The 18,435-nt window shown below is 46.8% G+C and overlaps 1 protein-coding gene across 4 annotated transcripts in view; it reads right to left on the bottom strand.

The window, feature by feature from the left end:
- Nucleotides 1-2,662: 2,662 nt before the first annotated feature.
- ANAPC1 (anaphase promoting complex subunit 1) overlaps nt 2,663-18,435 on the bottom strand; it is a 98,837-nt gene continuing 83,064 nt past the window's right edge. For 2 of the 4 annotated variants that reach the window (XM_043467713.1, XM_043467715.1), the window contains exons 47-48: nt 11,724-11,858; nt 6,126-6,500 (exon numbers count right to left, since the gene is read on the bottom strand). In XM_043467713.1, the coding sequence (XP_043323648.1) occupies nt 6,385-6,500; nt 11,724-11,858 (251 nt within the window). In that variant the 3' untranslated portion in view covers nt 6,126-6,384. Of the gene's footprint in view, nt 4,724-5,267; nt 5,686-6,125; nt 6,501-11,723; nt 11,859-18,435 lie in introns of those variants that run through there. The other 2 variants (XR_006269326.1, XM_043467714.1) reach the window with 2 other exon arrangements.

Below are 18,435 nucleotides of genomic sequence, written 5' to 3'. Positions count from 1 at the left end.
CGAGTTTGGTATCAAGTCCCATTCAGCCTCAGTGTTTTATCTGACAACCAAGAATATGTCAGGACCCATACTCCTACCGTACATATCAGGAGTCTCAAATTCCAAAGAAAACAGCATTTTTACCACAATACTAAAAAAAAGAACAGCAGTCACTGGGGCCCCTCTTGGATCTGGCCATCATAAAAACGACGAGGGTGACGCTGATTCTCCCAGAGGCCGTGGTCTGCGCACTTGGAGCTGCGGTCCTGACAGCCTCCTCACTAGGGGGCCTGCCACCCACCCACCACTCTCTCCTCCCCACACTCTCTCCTCCCCCCGGGGGGGCCTCCTCCGCAGGCCCCGGGCAGCCTCAGACAGACGGAAATCACTGGATGGGCCTCCATCCCTCCGCAGGCCTACGGAGCATTGTTTACTGAACCTGCGGGGCCAAACCAGCCAGTGGTGCGATGGCCCCTGGCCTCCCAGTGGGTGTCGGCCAACAAGGCCCTGAGCCCGAGGGCCCTGGAAGGGCCGCGCGGTAACACGAAGGGGCCCCCAAGGGAGCCGAGACCAGAGCAGGCGCCTCCACGGAGACCGAGGGCGGGCAGAGGGAGAAGGGCCAGAAAGTGCAGCAGGAGGCCTGCACCGCCAGGAAGAACCTGAAGAGCCCAAAGAAACGAGCAGGTGACGAGGAGAAGAGGTGGAGGTGGCAGGAGAGAAACACAGGAGCAAAGAGGCGGACAAGCGAGGACACCCGAAGCCACCTGCCGGAGAGCAGCCTCACCCGGCGAGACGGGACACTCCAGCTGAAGGACGGAGGGCAGATGCGGAGCGCACGGGCGGGTGGATCCGAGGCTGACACAGAGCGGGAACAGAAGGGGGTCTCAGCAGTGAAGAGCCCTTCTGCCAATGCAGGAGACAAGGGCTCAGTACCTGGGTCGGGAAGATTCCCCTGGAGAAGGAAATGGCAGCCCACTGAAGTATTCTTGCCAGGGAAACCCTATGGACGAGGAGCCTGGCGGGCTACAGTCCACAGGGCTGCAAAGAGTTGGACATGACTGAGCAACTCTCACTTTCTCTCATATGTGTAGCCCCTTTAGGTACAAAGTTTCATTACTGAGCAGCTGCTACACAGCATTATTGGGTAACTGCCAGACAGAAACTGTTGAGCTCGTCATCTTTCTTTCCCATGAAAATATCTAATTTTGCCAAGAAATTTCTGCTAAGGTTCCCAGGAACCTCACAGTCAAGTGTTAGAACAGTTGGTCTTGTAAAAAGCCAACTCCTTTCAGGAAGCAATACAATTGTTGTTCAATGCTATTTCATGAAGGTTTAGCATTTTCCTCGCGTCTTCGAACCTTCCAGAAGCAAAGGACCACAGTACTTCCAGCCTGCGACACCCAGTCAGTGCTTCCCCGGAAGGCCAAGGTGGAAGCAGCTGGGCTAAGGGGCGGCTCTCTCCCAAGGGTGGCCACTGAGGGGCAAACCCAGAATCGACAGGACTGGACAACAGGCCACGCCATGTCCCCACCCACCCTCCTGTGAATTCAGTCCTGGGAAGCCAGATTCAAATGGGGCCAACCCCCAAACACTCCAGGAGCTCAGCTAAAAGGTCCCCGTGGCACATGGGAGGGAACCCAAGGCCTCCTGGAGGTCACTGCCGCTGCAGTGCAGAATGGTGCCATCACCAGAGCTGGTACAGGGATGACAGGATCGCAAAGAAACGTGTGGGCTTCAGAGAATAGCTGGGCCTGATCACGGCAACAGCAAGTGAACAGCACTGGGAACTCAGGGGAGACTGCCGAGGGGCAGGGTGGCAAAGCCCAGGGGAGCCGAGTGGCAGGCACCCTGGACAGGCTGTGTTTGCACCTGGGTCATTACATCCCACATAGCATCACAGGGTTTGCTCAGGAGCCCAAGCAGAAAGGGTGCTGATACAGGGAAGCAGAAGCCCCAGGGCAGGGTGCCACGCAGAGCTGGCATGAACGCCCTGCACCCTCTGCCCGCGGGTCCCCCTGCAGCAGCTTCGCCTCCTCTCCCTCCTGCAGGCCGTGCTCGGCACCTCCCGCTGCCACCTCCAGGGGCACTCTTCTTAGCTGGCCCCCTGGGAAATGTGGGTGGAGGCTGAGGAGCGAGGAGGAGGGGGTGAAGATGCCCAGCTGACACCCAGGCACCGCTCAGGGCACGGGCGGGGCCCACAGGCTGGAGTCTGGAGGGAAGGGACACACAGCACACGCAGGCCCCCCCGGGGGTCTGCAGATTCCACCCCGAGGGCTGGGGCTCGCTCACCTAGACCTCACGGCTGCTGACGATGGTGGACCTGCTCAGGATTCTGCCTTCTACTCCAGAGCTCTACACATTTACCCAAAATACCTGGTTACCCTCTGAAAGGCTACAGTGAGCAGAAAGAAAACATTCCTGCCAAGTGACAGATACGCACACGAATACCACAAATGGAAGAAACACGAGTGGCCTTAAGCAGCTTCCAGCACTGTCCCTGCGACAAGTCCCCCAGGAGCATAACGTGCTGGGCCAGGATCCCAGCATGTCTGGGTTCTGAGTGTGCACGGTCCACAGAGCCCGGCACTACACCTGAGAACCGAGACAGCGCCCCTGACTGCAGAGACGAGGCGGCGACCACACCTGAGCACTGGAGGGACAGCAGGGGGAATCAGGAGCTCACTCAGATTTTCAGGGCTTTTATTGAACTTAGTATAAAATGCTTTTCCTAAACTTCCTATTTCATGTTCTAATGCACCACGGAAGAAATATTTTTAGCTAAAAGACAAACAGTTTAAGATGGTTGTTGTATGATTAAGAAAGCAGCATACAGACTAATTCAATAAATCTAATTCCAAGAAAATACACACAAAGACCTTTGTTTCTCCAAAGATGTGTGGAGAAAGTAAGAGTCATCTGTCTGCTTTTTAAGGTGTTCATAAACTCTGCGTGGTACAATAGCCAAGTAACTTACACTTCACCAGCCTCTTCCTGAGTGTCCACTGGACCAGGAAGACAGGCAGTCGTGGACAAAGTTCTCTGTATGAACACCGTGGCCCGGGTGCCCAGGCTTGTCCAGGCGGTGACTGGGAGTCGTGTGGCCCTGGGCCGGCCACCTCCTGCCCTGACCCTCAGGTCTCAGCTGTGGAACAAGAGGCAGGACCAGGGCTCACCCAAGCGAGTGTGTGGTGTAGATGCCTGACCGATGGGCTCCCCTCATCTGGAGCCTCCAGGCCCGGCCCTCTGAGCAGCCCGCACTCTGCAAGCACACCACACTGCACACCAACTGAAGACGCAGGAGAGCGAGAGGACGGCGAGCACGCAGGTCTTCCTCGTCCACGGGCCAAAGCCACGGATGTGGTCTCAGAGGCTTTTACCAAAGAACACTTATCTGAAGCTCGTGACTGCAGAGAAGCAGCCATTGTATTTCAGAGTAGGGGGGGCCTGGTCTTGGAAGCAGGAAGGGACAGTCACCTGGGAGCTGTGGGAACCAGCGCAAGTGTCTGTATGGTGCAGGGTGTTGACACCGCACCTCCCCGCCACCCCCCCCCCCCAGCCTGGGAAAGCCCTCTTAGAAGGCTTCCACCTTGCCTCTGCTCCCTTCCACTGCTGGTTCACAACTGCAGACACAGCAGCCACAGGGCAACTGATTCTGTCCCCCCTCCACTGCTGAGCTGGAGAGGTCATCATACAGGGAGGCTTTTCCCACAAAATTTGGTCAGGATGAGGATGGGGAACCCAGAAGAGGCCCCCAAACCTCATGAAGGATGTAACAACATCTTCCTGGTTTGGTCTCAGACTGGCCCACGGCCTTCAGTCTCACCCAGCTCCCAGTGATGCCTCCTGGCTGCCCCACTCAGGATGGGTTTGGCACATGCATCCCTTGGAGTCCTAACACGTCCCTTTCTCTAACAATTCCTGTCTCAACTCCATGGCTCTGGTTTCCAACCCCGATCTCGGCTCCCACACCCAGGGGCTCCATCTGCCCAGCTGGTTCACCAGCCTCACACCACCACCAGGCTGAGAGATGCAAGTCCCACCCCCTTCTTGCCTCTTCTAGGATGTCAGGAGGTCCCCTAAGCTGGGACATGCCCCTCTCAGGAAGCTGTGAAGTCGGCTGGTTTCCAGGCAAAGGGTGAGAACTGGCCTTACTCAAGGAAGATTGAGCAGCGCTCAGAAGCTCTGTGAGGCTTCCACCACTGGTGTTCCTGCTCAGGCCTGGTGACCATGCCTCAGAGCTGCCCACAAGTTCATGCCTTCACTGCTTTGTAAGATGTTCGAGGTAGGAGCACAGATGTCAGCATCCATCAGGGAAACAGTATTAATGTACTGTTCCTTTAATTACATCCATCTATGGAGGCAATGCCACACATTTCCACCTGTGTGAGCAGAGATGGACGGAGGGAACTAGCAGCGAGTGAGGAACCACATAATGACAGACATCACCAAGACGCACTAAGGTCTGGATCTCCCCTTTGTGAGAGAGCAGTTAATGAGGTGGAGGAATTTACTTCCCGCCAACATGCAGTAGCAGGAAGTGACAGGGGCCACTTCTGGGCCCACTCGGAACCAGAAGCATTTTTCTCCAGCTCTTCCTCCTCCACGGCTATGAGGAGGCTAAAATGTCCTGGATGGTGAGTTATACTCTTAAGATTTTTGGAGAGCCCATGAACAGCTGGCACTGACTTCTCCGATGATTCAAGCATGCTTACTCAGCAGAACATCCTCTGTCTCCTCAGGAGGCCTGAAATATAAAGATAATGCTGTTTCCAGACTGCAACCTTCCAGCCTGCTGAATCCCTGATAAAGCCTGATCATTGCTTCTGCTGACAACATTCTAATGACCGTTCTCCTTCTACATGACAATTCATAAGTAACTCAAGTCATTCTTCAATCAGAGAAAAGCTTACAAGTTGCAAAGGATTGAGAGTGAAGACACCAATAGCTGCCCAGTACTGACTTCTTTAGGTCCTGGCTCAAATGGAATTTTCATAATTTACCTCTTTTAAATTTTATTTTTAATTAGAAGAAAAACTCTTTTAAATGTGAAGGAAGCACATTTTGTCCTCTCAATCAGCCACTTCACCCATGATTCACACATTAGGGTAAGATAGTAAAGGTCTGAATAGAACCACTGTGCACACTTTTGGGATGCAAGGAGCAAACACCATTTGGGTTCTTATCAAAATCTCAGTGGAAACATTTCTATTTGCATTAATTTTCACTTTTAAAATTAACTAAAGAATCTCACATTTCAGCAGGTGGAAACGTGAAATCACAAGACAGACCTTGCAGCTTTGACTAGTTTAAGGTCCCGCTGGCCATTTAAGGAGGCAGAAGACACCTCAGAATCTAGACAACAGGAAGTCATCTTCTTCTTCGTCCAGAAACCTGAAGCTGAAGACATCTTATACAAATACCGTTCCTTATCATCTAGTCCAAAAACTTGATATGGGTGTACATTCTCTAAATCCTGGGTGGAAATGAACTATCTTTTATTTTAAAATACAATTTCTGAAGACGTCTCTGTGGTGAGAACTTTGCATTTTCTCTGTTTAGAGCAGGCTTCATGCTGGACAGTTCTTTACTAGGGTATAAATCTCCTCCTGTTTGAGATGCTCCATCATGCTACGGCACGGTCACAGGATGAACAAACTTGCTTTAGACAATGGTGACACCCTAGGAAATGCTAAAAGCCCTTTGTTGCTGCAAAAAGTAAAATTATATAGTAACAGAGCTTTTTAGAAAACGAATACACTAAAAAAAAGTACATTACCATATGTAAAACAGATAGCTAATGGAAAGTTACTGTGTAACACAGGAAGCTCAAGGCAGTGCTCAGTGACAACCTAGAGGGATGGGGTGGGGCGAGGGTGGAGGGAGGTTCAAGACGGAGGGGACATGTGTACACTTATGGCTGACTCACACTGTTGTATGGTAGGAGCCAACAGGATATCGTAAAGCAATTATCCTCCAATTAAAAATAAATTTTAAAAAAGTGAACATCTCCGTAATGCCCCCTGCAAAAAACTGCATTCCTGAGCATAAAGCCACTTCACCTGAATCACCAGAGCTGAAAGATTCCAAAAACTATTATACACCCCAGTGCCGACTGCTCTACTCTGAAAAATCTTAATCATCAAGAGTTTTGAAAACAAACCAAAACATTTTATTTACAAAAGTAAAATTTCAACTCATTTTTATATATCCTATCACGTTAATGCCAACAGCAACAGAATCTCTGGGATATTTGAAACACTTGGATTTTTAAAATACATTGAGGTCTGTGCAGCTCATCTCCCCCAGCTATATTATAAAACTTAGAAAGGTTTCTTTAGCTTTGTCGTTTGGTCACGTTTTTTGTGCAGAAGTCATGCTTCAGGGTAGGCTTACCACCAGCCATGATCACATAACCATTGGCTGTGGGTTTCCAAGCAGCAGAGGAGCCAATCTCAGCAAGGCCCGCACTGGCATCTTCAGCTGTTTAAATCTGAAGAGGAGTTCTGCAAAGCTTGTGCTCCCTGAAGAAATGGAATGGAAGGGAAGGGTCACATATCACTCAACAAATTCGGCCTCTTTCAAGGAAGCTTCAGACACACAATCACTTTTAAAGCTGGTATTCTTCTCTTTGAAAACAACTCCTAAAAGACACTACTTACCTTACAGATTTCCCTCATGCACTCTAGGAGATGATTTGATATGAAACTTTAATTTGTTCCATTCTGTACTTCTGAAACTGACTTATAACTCTATGTGAAACAATCAATACCATCTATATACATATATATTTAAATATAATTAATAAATATGCCCAGCGCCTGGTGCCTCAGAGGTAAGGAATCTACCTGCCAATGCAGGAGACGCGGGTTCAAGCCCTGGATTAGGAAGATCCCCTGGAGAAGGAAATGGCAACCTGTTCCAGCATTCTTGCTTGTAAATCCCCATGGACAAGAGGGGCCTGGTGGGCTACAGTCCAAGGGTCACAAAGAGTCAGATATAACTTAGCAAATAAACACCAACAGATTTCCTAAGACCTCATTAAAACCAAGGACAGAGAACAAATGCATAAGAGCTATGAAAACACCTCCAATGTTCTGATACACTATGGAATCTAACAGACCATGCAGACTTAATGTGACCATCACTATGGCTAGGTTGAAACCTACCACCTTGGTATTTGTTTTCTATTTGCTCTCTGTCTTCTGTCCCCCTTTTCCTCTTTTGGACTGAGTACTTTCTATGACTCCACTATAGCTCCTCTGTTGCTCACTAGCTCTGTTTTCTTATTTTTAGTGGTTGCTTTTTGATTTATAGTATTATCTTTACCGCAGATTACCTTCAAGTGAAATTACACCTATTCACAGGTAATGTAAGAGCCTTATGGCTATACTTCCATTTCTTCCCATCCAGTCTTTGTTCTATTATTATACACAGGACTTTTCAGAATTTACAAACACCACTGTAGTACACTGTTATCATTTTTATGAGTCAGTTGTCTTTTTTTTTTTAAGTAGTTTAAAAGAAACAAACTTTACGTATATACCCATGTAGTTACCATTTTTTGCTCTTCATTCCTTTGTGTAGATCCATATTTCCATCTGATATTATTTTCCTTCTGTCTAAAGGACTTACTATAACATTTCCAGCAGTGTGGGTCTGCTGGTTATGATTTCTTTCAGCTTCTGTGGTCTTGTTTTTTTATTTAAAAAGATATTTTTGCTGGGTATAGTGTTTTTGAGTTCTTTACAGACGTTACTCCATTAACTTATCACTGGCAATGATTCCTATGAAAAATATGCACTCTTATTTTTGTTTCTCTGTAACATGCTCTTTTCCTCTGGCTGCTTTTAAGATTTTTTGGGGGGACAATTTGCTTATTATATACCTTAGCTTTCTTTGTTCCTCAGACTTTGGATTCATTGGACTTCTTGAAACAGTTTTCACCAAACTTGGAAACTTTGCAGCTGTTATTTCATCAAGTATTTTTTTCTGTCCCTCTCCCCCATTTTTCTCTTCAGGGACTTCAATCTCTTGTAAATTGGGTACTTGAAGTACCAGAATTTCTTCCTCCATTTTTAATGCTCTGTTCCTTTTTTACAAATTTTTTCTTTTTGCATTTCACTTTGCATAGTTTCTAATGCTGTGTCTTCAAACTCACAATTATTTTATTCCGCAATGTCTAATCTGCCATCAATCCAATTCAGTGTATTTTTCTCCTCAGAGTATAGTTCTCACCTCTGAAAGTTCAATTAGATTATTTTTATATCTTCTATATCTCTTAATGTTTTGAAGTATGGAACAGTTATAATAACTGTTTCAATGTCCTTGTCTGCTAACGAACATCCACTGATTTCTCACCTCTTTCATTATAAGTTGTTTTCCTGTCCCTTTGTATGCCAGACATCAAAGAATTTTACCTTGCTGGGTGCTGGATGTTTTCACGTTTCTGTATTCTTGAGCTTTGTTCCTGAATGCAGTCACATTACTTGAAAAAAGTTTAATCCTTTTGTGTTGTGCTTTTAATATTTTTTAGGTGGGATTAGAACTCTGTTTAGTTTAAGGCTAAATATTTCCCATTATTGAGGCAAGATGTTCCTGAGTAAGGCCCCTTGAATTGTGAAGTTGTGGGAACAGGTACTGTTCCTGCTCAGTCGCTCAATTATGTCTGATTCCCCGAGACCCTCTGGACTGCAGCAGGCCAGGCTTCCCTGTCCTTCACCATCTCCCTGAGTTTGCCCAAACTCATGTCCATCGCGTCGGTGATGCCATCCACCGTCTCACCCTGTCGGCCCCTTGTCCTCCAGCTCTCAATCTTCCCCAGCATCAGGGTCTTTTCCAATGAGTCGGCTCTTTTCATCAGGTGGAAAAAGTACTGGAGTTTCAGCTTCAGGATCAGTCCTTCCAATGAATATTCAGGGTTGATTTCCTTTAGGACTGACTGGCTTGATCTCCGTGCTATCCAAGGGACTCTCAAGAGTCTTCTCCAGCACCACAATTCAAAAACATCAATTCTTCAGTGCTCAGACTTCTTTATGATCCAACTCTCACATCCATACACGACTGCTCGAAAAACCATACCTTTGACTATATGCACCTCTGTCAGCAAAGTGATGTTTCTGCTTTTTAATACACTATCTAGGTTTGTCATAGCTTTCCTTCCAAGAAGCAAGCATCTTCTAATTTTGTGGCTGCAGTCATCAGCAGCAGCGGTTTTTGGAGTCCAAGAAAAAAAATCTGTCACTGTTTCCACTGTTTCTGAATCTGCATAAACTGAGAATGTGCCCTCTAATCCATCTGGACAGTTCTTCCCTCAGCCTCGGGAAATTTCTTCACATGCACGTGCTGAGCAATAAAGACGCTCCTAGTATTGAGGGGGACCGTCTGCAGGTGCCTGGCATTCTCTGTGTGTGCCGCTCTTTCCGCTCTGGCACTCCATCATGTAAACTCTAGCTCCTCTGGCTCCCTGCGTTCTCAGCTTCATCACCTCAGCTCTAGGAGTCTTCCAGGTCCTTCCTGGGTTCCCTCTCCCTGCCCCCCCGGCGCCCCCCACCCCCAGTCTGGAAACTGTCAAGGCGATTAGCTGGGGCAATCACAGAGCTAATCTCATTGTTCCTCATCTCTTAGGGATCACTCTTCTTCACTGCCTGATACAAAAGCCATTGATTCATATGCAGTGTCCAGGATTTTCCACCTGTTTGTCTTTTTGTTTCAGGTGGTATAGTACAGATCTCTGTTACTCCATCCTGGATGAAAAAGGAAGTCTATGCTTTAAAATTTTTTTCTCTGTTTAGTAGCTTTGACTATTCTGCAACTAGGTGTGGTTTTCCTTGCATTTATCTTGCAAAGGGGGTCCTTCATCCATTTTTCAAAATTCTTAGCCTCTGTCTCTTCAAATATTGCTTCTATCTCATTTTCTCTCTCCTCATTGTGGGATCTTAACTACATGCATGTTTGACTTCACTTATTTCAAATGTCTCTTACTCTCTTTTCTGAATCTGATACTCATTTTTCTCTCTGTGCTTCAATCTATTTATTTTCTACACACCTGTCTTACGGTTCATTTATCTGCTATGTCTAATATGCTAACTAATCTACATAATGAATTCTTTTTTTTTTTTCGCCCTGTTGGCATGGCTTTTGGAATCTGTTCGTCAACCAGAGACTGAACCTGGGCCATGGGCAACCACTGGACTGCCAGGCAATTCTCTACATATTGAATTCTTAATTTTAGTTATATTTTTCAGCTCTAGAATTCCCTTTAACTCTTTCTTACTGATTCCAGATTTCTGGTGAAACTGTTCATCTTTTCCTCTATTTTCTTGGAAATATTAGTCATAGTAACTCCAGACACTGGAGTCATCTAAGACTGATAATTCCAATATTTGGATCACATTCAAGTCTGTTTCTATATTACCCCTTTTCCTCTTATGTCTTTTCATTGTGATTCAGCACCGACACTGTGAATTAAACATTACAGGTTTCTTCCTCATGTAGAGGTTACTCTTCCTCCCATTAGGGAGGGAGCCTGCAAACAGATCTCCTCAGTTCTGCTCTAGACTAGTCTTAGGTCTGGTCTGTCCCAGTCCCACCTGTCGTCTAGGGTTGGCCCTGCTTTGCCCCACCGGGGCGGCTGGGAGGCTTACCAGAGCCACTCCACCTTGCAGACTGTGAGCACTGCCCTTTGCTTCCTCGGCACTACACTGTTGCTTAAATCGCGGCTCACATTTCTAGCGTCCTGGTTTCTGCTATGTTTTCTGAAGTTTTACCCTATGCACGTGCCGGGAAGGTTTGATAAACGCCTCAAGGGAAGAGAGCACCCAGTTATTATTATTGAGTTATTATTCCTATGGTTCCCTCCTATCTGGGATTTTGCCCCCTATGTTGCAGGGCTGGAAAACCATTAATTCAACCTCCAGCTCCTCTGCCCAGCAGCACTGCTGCTTTTTTCTGGGTCTCTACTTCCTTTAATGAGTTGACAAGTGCCTTTGGGAGAATGCCAGAGTCAGTATGGAGCTTCTCAAATGCTTCCCTTCTCTCGGGGATTCTCCTTCCGCAGTCAAGTCCAGCTAGGAGGGTTGCCACCAATTCCTGTAGGCTTCATGAAGATGTCCACTTTTATATTTGCTGTTTGTGTGTGGAAGAGTCTGTCTAATACAAGCAATTCCACTGTGGCCACAACTAGAGGTCTCTAAATAGTGCCTTTTTTTCTGAGGTTTTCAAGACAGCCAGAAATCAATAATGTCATTACACTTTAAATGATTAAATGGACAGATTTTGTATCTGATTCTACAGTCTGAAATACAGTCAGATGCTAAAACTTCAAACTCTGTTACGGAAATATTCAAATACATACAAAATTAGACTGCTATCGTTTCAAAGTTTTATAGTATTAGAAATTAATATGTGTTTTTTAAAAACATAAACTGAAAACCCAGAAAATAAAGAAAAAAAACTAGTTAAAGTTAATTAACAGAGAAGAACGATAAGAATGTTAGTTTATTAGTATATACCAGTACTTGGGGCCCTGTGAAGAATCTGTCCTCTTCTGAATGGAAATAAAGGTTTATGGACATGGAAAGCTCAGGTAGTTTTCATTAGAGATTTTTGGTTTTGTTCTCCAGGAAAAAATTCTCAACAATAACACCCAAACAGGAATGAAGGCACAAGTCTAACCAGAGGAAATACCGCAGCAGGAGCCCCCCTGGGGGTAACACAGGGATGAGGGAGGGCCCGGAGGCAGTTACCTTCCAGGCCGGTAGATGGCAGGCGCTGGGGGGCCGGCACTGCGTGGTAGACCAGGAAGCAGGCCAGCATGCTCAGCTGCGGCTCCTCGCAGGGCTGCCCGTTGAGGTAGGCGTGCACACACCTGTCACCTCCAGCTGAAAAGGGCACACACGGGATAAACCAACTGATTCACAACTGAGAGGCACAAGGAACGAATCCTTTATTATCTTCTCATCAAGAGCTCACTGAGCACCTACCATATATCAGACAGTTCCTATGCTGGGCATTAACGCTACTGCGGTAAACCAGCCAGAGTGCCCATCACTGCAGAGTTTAGAGTGTTGTGGGGGACAGAGATATTGTAGACCTAACATCAAACAGACGCCAATCACAGATCAGGATGAGTGCCATCGAGGTGCAGTGGTCACCACGGTCATCACCACGGCCATCTTCCCAGACACCCGTCCTACCACCTTTCCCTCCTCGCTCACACGTGAGGGGACTGGATCCTGACTCGTCTTGGTCAGAGGTTCTCAAACTTTAACAGGCATCAGAATCACCTGGAGGACTGATTAAAATACAGATGAGTGGACCCCAACAATCTCCTGGATGGGGCCAGGGAAACTGTTTCCAGCAAGCTCCCAAGCGACCCTGCTGCTGCTGTTCCAGAACCCACGCTGTGAGAACCGCGGGTCTGGGGCTACCCAGGCAGCCCCACTCCCCAACACAGCGACCGGGCCAGGGACAGGCAGACAGACATTCAGGGAGAGTGGTGCTCTGCCCTCAGAAGTGAGCAAGAACGTGCATGAGCTTCAGTTCAGAGACACAAGGAGATGCTTGACAACATGTCTGCTAGAGGCTTGCAGGAAACAAATTTCTTCGTTCTTATGGCAAAGCTCCTAGAAGCAACTCTATTCTTCCTCTAAGCAAAATACTGAGCTTGTGACAAAGAACTGTTACTGTTCTACCATCAGAAAAAAGTACTCTGAGGATAAAGCCATGGCACAGAGCATAACTGATGGAACCTCACAGAGATGGAGCTGGAGCTACTGGAGTAACACGTCCCTTGAGCCTACAGTCACTGTGGACTTCCAGTTACACAAGTTTGTATGTGTCCTACTGCTTGAGCTGGGCCTCTCTGGTGGCTCAGCGGTAAGAATCCGCCTGCCAATGCAGGAAACGGGGGTTCAGTCCCTGGGTCAGGAAGATCCCCTGCAGAAGGAAATGGCAACATACTCCAGTATTTTTGCCTGCGAAACCCCCCTGTAGCCCCCTGGTGGGCTACAGTCCACAGGGTCACAAAGAGTCAGACACAACTCAAGTGACTAAACGACATTTTTCGAGCTAAGCTGAGTCAGGCCTGCTGCTACTTGCAGATAAAGAAATTCTGATACAGAGAAAAAGGCTGAGAGAGAGAAAGAGAGAAGTAAAAATGGCAGGAAAGTTGCCTGAGGCAGTGTGGTCACAGAAGGCCTGGGAGGAAGGGGCATATTTACATGGAAGCTGTGAGAATGAGCATGAGTTGGGCAGGCAGAGAACGAGAGGAAAAGGTTCTCGGGATGGGAAGTAGTCCTGTGCTGAAAAACAGCTCTGTGCTTTCGGGGAAGTGGAAGGGACCAGGGGGCCTGAGTGGAGTTTATGAGGAGCGGGCGGTACAAAAAAGAGGATGTGGAGAGAGAGAGAGGTCTTGCTGGTCATACAGGGCCTGGTGGCCAAATGGTAAAGATTTTTTTCACAACTGAATCAGCAGCCTTTGCAAGGTTTTAAGCAGGAGAGTTAGATCCATTTACTCTTTGGAAGACCACTGTCAGCTGACTAAGATGGCGAGAGGGAGATGAGAGTAAAAAGCAGGAAGATGTGCAGGAGGCTTCAACCATCTTTGTCCAGGACAGAACACATCACTGTTCTAGGACAGAAGTGGCAAAATGTGGACAGATTCACGAGATGTTTAGGAGTTAGGAATGAAAGGCTAAGGTAATGGATTGGCTACCACAGAAAAGATGAGAAGGAGAGGGAGGGGGAGGCAACAATACTCCCAGAAAGGCAAGGAAGGAAAGCCAGTGACACAGGGATGAAACAGAAAGAATGGTCAGAGCTTTTCTGTTTGTTTGTTTTTTAACAATTGGGAAATGGGAAAGTGAGCTATCTCAAAAGTCAAGAAAGATCACCTTCCTTAAGAACGAGATGGAATACCAGGAACACTACCAGAAGCCCACTGGACCTAACAGGAGGAGGTCAGTCTGGTGGGAGGTGGGGACATCTGGGCGGCAGCACAAGGCCTGATAAAGGAAGCCAGAGAGGCTGTGCTCTGGCAGCTTCTCCGGAGAGGCACGAGAGAACGCAGCAGCTCAGCTCCCTGACAAGGACGTTCTCACGCCTACTGGCTTTCTGTTTCACTGATTTTCTCTGTTGTTTTTCTGTTTTCAATTTCATTGATTCCTGCTCTTAAATGCTTGCTTTGGGCTTATTTTGCTTTTCTTTTTCTAATTTCTTGAAGTAAGAACTCAGATTAGTGATGTGAGACTTTCTCAATGTAAGCATTTAGTGCTATGAATTTCCTTCTCAATGCTGCTTTAGCAGGAAGATTTACACTACAAATTTCAAAATTTAACTCTAAACCTACAGTAATTCAGAGGGTGTCTGGCAAAAAGACAAACGGATCAATGGTACAGAACTGAGTCCAGAAACAGACTCACACTTACATAGTCCACTGATTTTCAACAAAGGCCCCAAAGCAACTCAATGAGAAAAAAAGTCATTTGCACAAATGGTCCTGAAACCATATTAAAAGTTTAAAAAAAAGAAAAAAGGACAACTCGTATCTCACACCATGTAAAAAAAATCAGTTTGAGACAAATCATAGATCTAAATATAAAAAATCAAACTACAGAGCTTTTAATATTAAACTTAAAAAAAATCTCCATGACCTAGAATAGGAAAGATTTCTTAACACCCAGAGAGTAATAACCGTAAAACAAACTGATAAATTTGACTTCACCAAAATTTAAAACTTCTGTTTATCAAAAAACACTGTGGAAAAAATAGGCCAGGCATAAAGTAGGAGAATATCACTGCGAAACATCTGACAAAGAACTTTCAGCCAGAATATGTAAAAACTCCTCCAGCTCAATAATCAAAAGACAGCCAATTTTAAACATGGGTAAAGGTTTCAAAGTTCCCCTGGTGGCTCAGCAGTAGAGAATCCACTTGCCGATGCAGGAGATGCAGGTCTGAGCCCTGGGTTGGGAAGATCCCTGCAGAAAGAAAATGGCAACCCACTCCAGTATTCTTGCCTGGAGTACCCCACGGACAGAGGAGCCTGGCAGCTACATACAGTCCATGGGGTTTCACAAGAGTCTGACACAGCTTAGTGCTAAATAACAGCAACAATAAAGGTTTGAAAAGACATTCTGCAAAGGATATATGAGTAACAAATAAACACATACAAAAATAACTAACATGATGAGTCATCACAGACATGCAAGTTAAAACTACAATCAGACACCACTACATATTCAGTAGACTGTCTAAAATTAGACTCATAATGCCAAAATCTGCAATGCATCCCACTGCTGGCAGGAATGTAAAATGGCACAATTCGGAAAATAATAGCACGGCAATGGGTAAAGTTACAGAGAAAGTAAGAATGGCAGAATGTGGACACTGTTGAAGCTGCCTGATGGGGTTTATGATACTATTATGTTCACTTTGCCTTATGCTTTAGATTTTTCCATAATAAAATGTGAAAGTAAATAAAATTTTTAAGTTCTTAAACTTTAAACCCAATTTTTTTGCTCAAGATTAAAATCTAATTGAGATAAATCATAAGACATCAACAAAATATGGTCAATCTGCTACACTAGTTTACGTTACTAGTTCAGTTCAGTCGCTCAGTCGTTTCCGACTCTTTGCGACCCCGTGAACCGCAGCAGGCCAGGCCTCCCTGTCCATCACCAACTCCCAGAGTCCACCCAAACCCATGTCCATTGAGTCGGTGATGCCATCCAGCCATCTCGTCCTCTGTCATCCCCTTCTCCTCCTGCCCTCCCTAAAAGTCCACGGGTCACTTGTGATTCACTGAGACACAAACACAAATGACATTTCCCAGCGCTGCTGCACAACCCCTGCACCTTCATTTGATTTACTGTTCTCCACCCCGAAGCTGCCAGTATCCCTGAGAGGAGACCACATACCAAAGGGTTTTTTTAAGTGACGGTCCTTTTTCAATTAAAAGAAATAAATAAATACACATTGCTGGCAATCAGAGTGGCAAGCCAAATCTGGTGAAGGCTCAGAACAACACTGTAAACCACCCTAACTGTAAGTCACCCTAACAAGGAGGGAGGAGAAAGCAATTCAGGGCTGTTTCAGAGAGCCTGGTCACTGCCAGAGCCTCACTACATTATATGACACATGCATGTCAGAGAATATGCAAAGGTTTGGGGACTCATTTCTTATCAACAGCAAGGGCTTGTTATGGGTGAACAAACACGAAACTGAATAAAACCAGAACAGCAACATCTATAAAACAACAGGTATTTTTCCCCAAACATGAGAACTAAATGATTATCAAATTTTTAGAAATTCTGAAACTTTGCTGCTGCTGCTAAGTCACTTCAGTCGTGTCCGACTCTGTGCGACCCCATAGATGGAAGCCCACCAGGCTCCCCCGTGCCTGGGATTCTCCAGGCAAGAACACTGGAGTGGGTTGCCATTTCCTTCTCCAATGCATGAAAGTGAAAAGTGAAAGGGAAGTCGCTCAGTCGTGTCTGACTCTTAGCGACCCCATGGACTGCAGCCCACCAGGCTCCTCCGTCCATGGGGTTTTCCAGGCAAGAGGATTGGAGTGGGGTGCCACTGCCTTCTCCGTTCTGAAACTTTATGACCTTTCAAATCCCAAGAGGGAATCACAGAGCAGATGCAGGTGTTAAACACGGGGACTTTGAAATTGCTGTTTTCCATATATATATCCCTCAGGCTTCCCTGGTGGCTCAGTGGTAAAGACTCCATCTGCAATGCAGGAGACCCAGATCCGATCCCGGGCTCAGGAAGATCCCCTGGAGAAGAGAATGGCAGCCCACTCCAGTGTTCTTGCCTGGAGAATCCCAGGCACGGGGGAGCCCGGCGGGCTACAGTCCATAGGGCTGCACGGAGTTGGACGTGACCGAAGCAAGGAAGCAGCAGCACATGTGTCATTCACAATCTGGCTTGCAATTAAAGTTTTTCAGAAACTTTTTTTTAAAGAAACAGCTTGTGTGTTAATGTGGGAGGAGAGATGGTGACGGATGGGAAATGGGAGCCAGGGGCTCCTCTGGTGTTTGCCAAACCCACTGCCCCACCCTGTCCACTCCCCCTCACCCCTCCTCTGCCCTGGGGCCCTGGCGGGCATTCCCCCGCTCTCCTGCACATCCTTCTCCTTACCACTTTGCACCCGTTTGACCCTGACCTCCAGTAACTGGACAGAACTTACCCTGACTCTACAGCTGGGTGAAGACAGGCTCAAGCTAACTTTCTTTCCCTTCCCCCTCATTTCCATCTCCTGTCTAAATAAAATAGAGAAAAAGCGAGAGCAGCTGGGACCTTGGAGAAACAAGTCACCCCAGGGCTGGGGGCGGGGCAGGCAGAGGAGCCTCAACCAGGTGCAGTGAACAGGTAGACAGCTTCAAACATAATCATAGTCAAATTCCTAGGTTCTACCGCTTACTAACAACTTAATAGAAACAAAAGCTGTTACTACTGGTATTATGAGGGTTAGCATTTACTCAAAGCAAGTTGCTGTCCAATACATTTTGGAAGCATCAGAACTGAAAAGAATAAAAAGATTAAGGAGTTAACTCCTAAAAATGGATTTCAGGCATATATCACATATTAGACAGCTTTCCACACATCAAAAGGCCCCATCACTTGCCTCCATAATCACTTCTACACTGTCAGGAGTAACTTCACACTCTCCCTGTAATCACAAGGCAGAGCTTCTACTGACAGAAAACCAGCTCCATGAAGTCCCAGGTCCTCACGGACTGACTCACGGAACTGATAAAACAATCATCAGGTTTTCAGTGTACACGGGATGGAGGCAGAAAAAATGGGGTCAGGTAGGTGACACACCACACCCTTAAGAAACAGGAGAGAGAGGCACTGGAAAGAAAGACAATCTGATGCTGGAAAAGGTGAAACAAATTTCTAAGTGTCAAGAGGCATTTAAAATGCTACATATATATTCCCTCCATGGCTTACAGAGCAGAGCTAAATACATCTGTTAAAGAAGTCAGGACTTCCCTGGCTGTCCAGTGGTTAAGGCTTCCAGCTCCCGGACTCCCCTGGTGGCTCGGTGGCTAGGAATCCACCTGCCCATGCAGGGGGCATGGGTTCGCTCCCTGGTGCGGGCAGATTCCACAGCTGTGGAGCACCTAAGCCTGTCCCCCACCACTTCTGAGCCTGCGCCCTAGGGCCCTCGAGTCACAACTACTAAGCCCCACTGCAGCCTGTGTTCCTAGAGCCCGTGCTCCACAACAAGAGAAGCCACCCCAATGAGAAGCCTGAGCACCGCCACAAAGAGCAGCCCTCACTCTCTGCAACTAGAGAAAGCCCATGCCCAGCAACAAAGACCCAGTGCAACCAAAAACAAAGACTGTGAACTCCTAATGCTGGGGGCGCAGGCTGGATCCCTGGGTGGGGAACTAAAAATCCTACATGTCACACAGTGTGGCCAAAATAAATGAGTAAATAAAT

Source organism: Cervus canadensis, chromosome 5 (genome assembly GCF_019320065.1).
Source record: "Cervus canadensis isolate Bull #8, Minnesota chromosome 5, ASM1932006v1, whole genome shotgun sequence".
NCBI lineage: Eukaryota > Metazoa > Chordata > Mammalia > Artiodactyla > Cervidae > Cervus > Cervus canadensis.
This window is presented reverse-complemented; position numbering and strand designations above follow the sequence as displayed.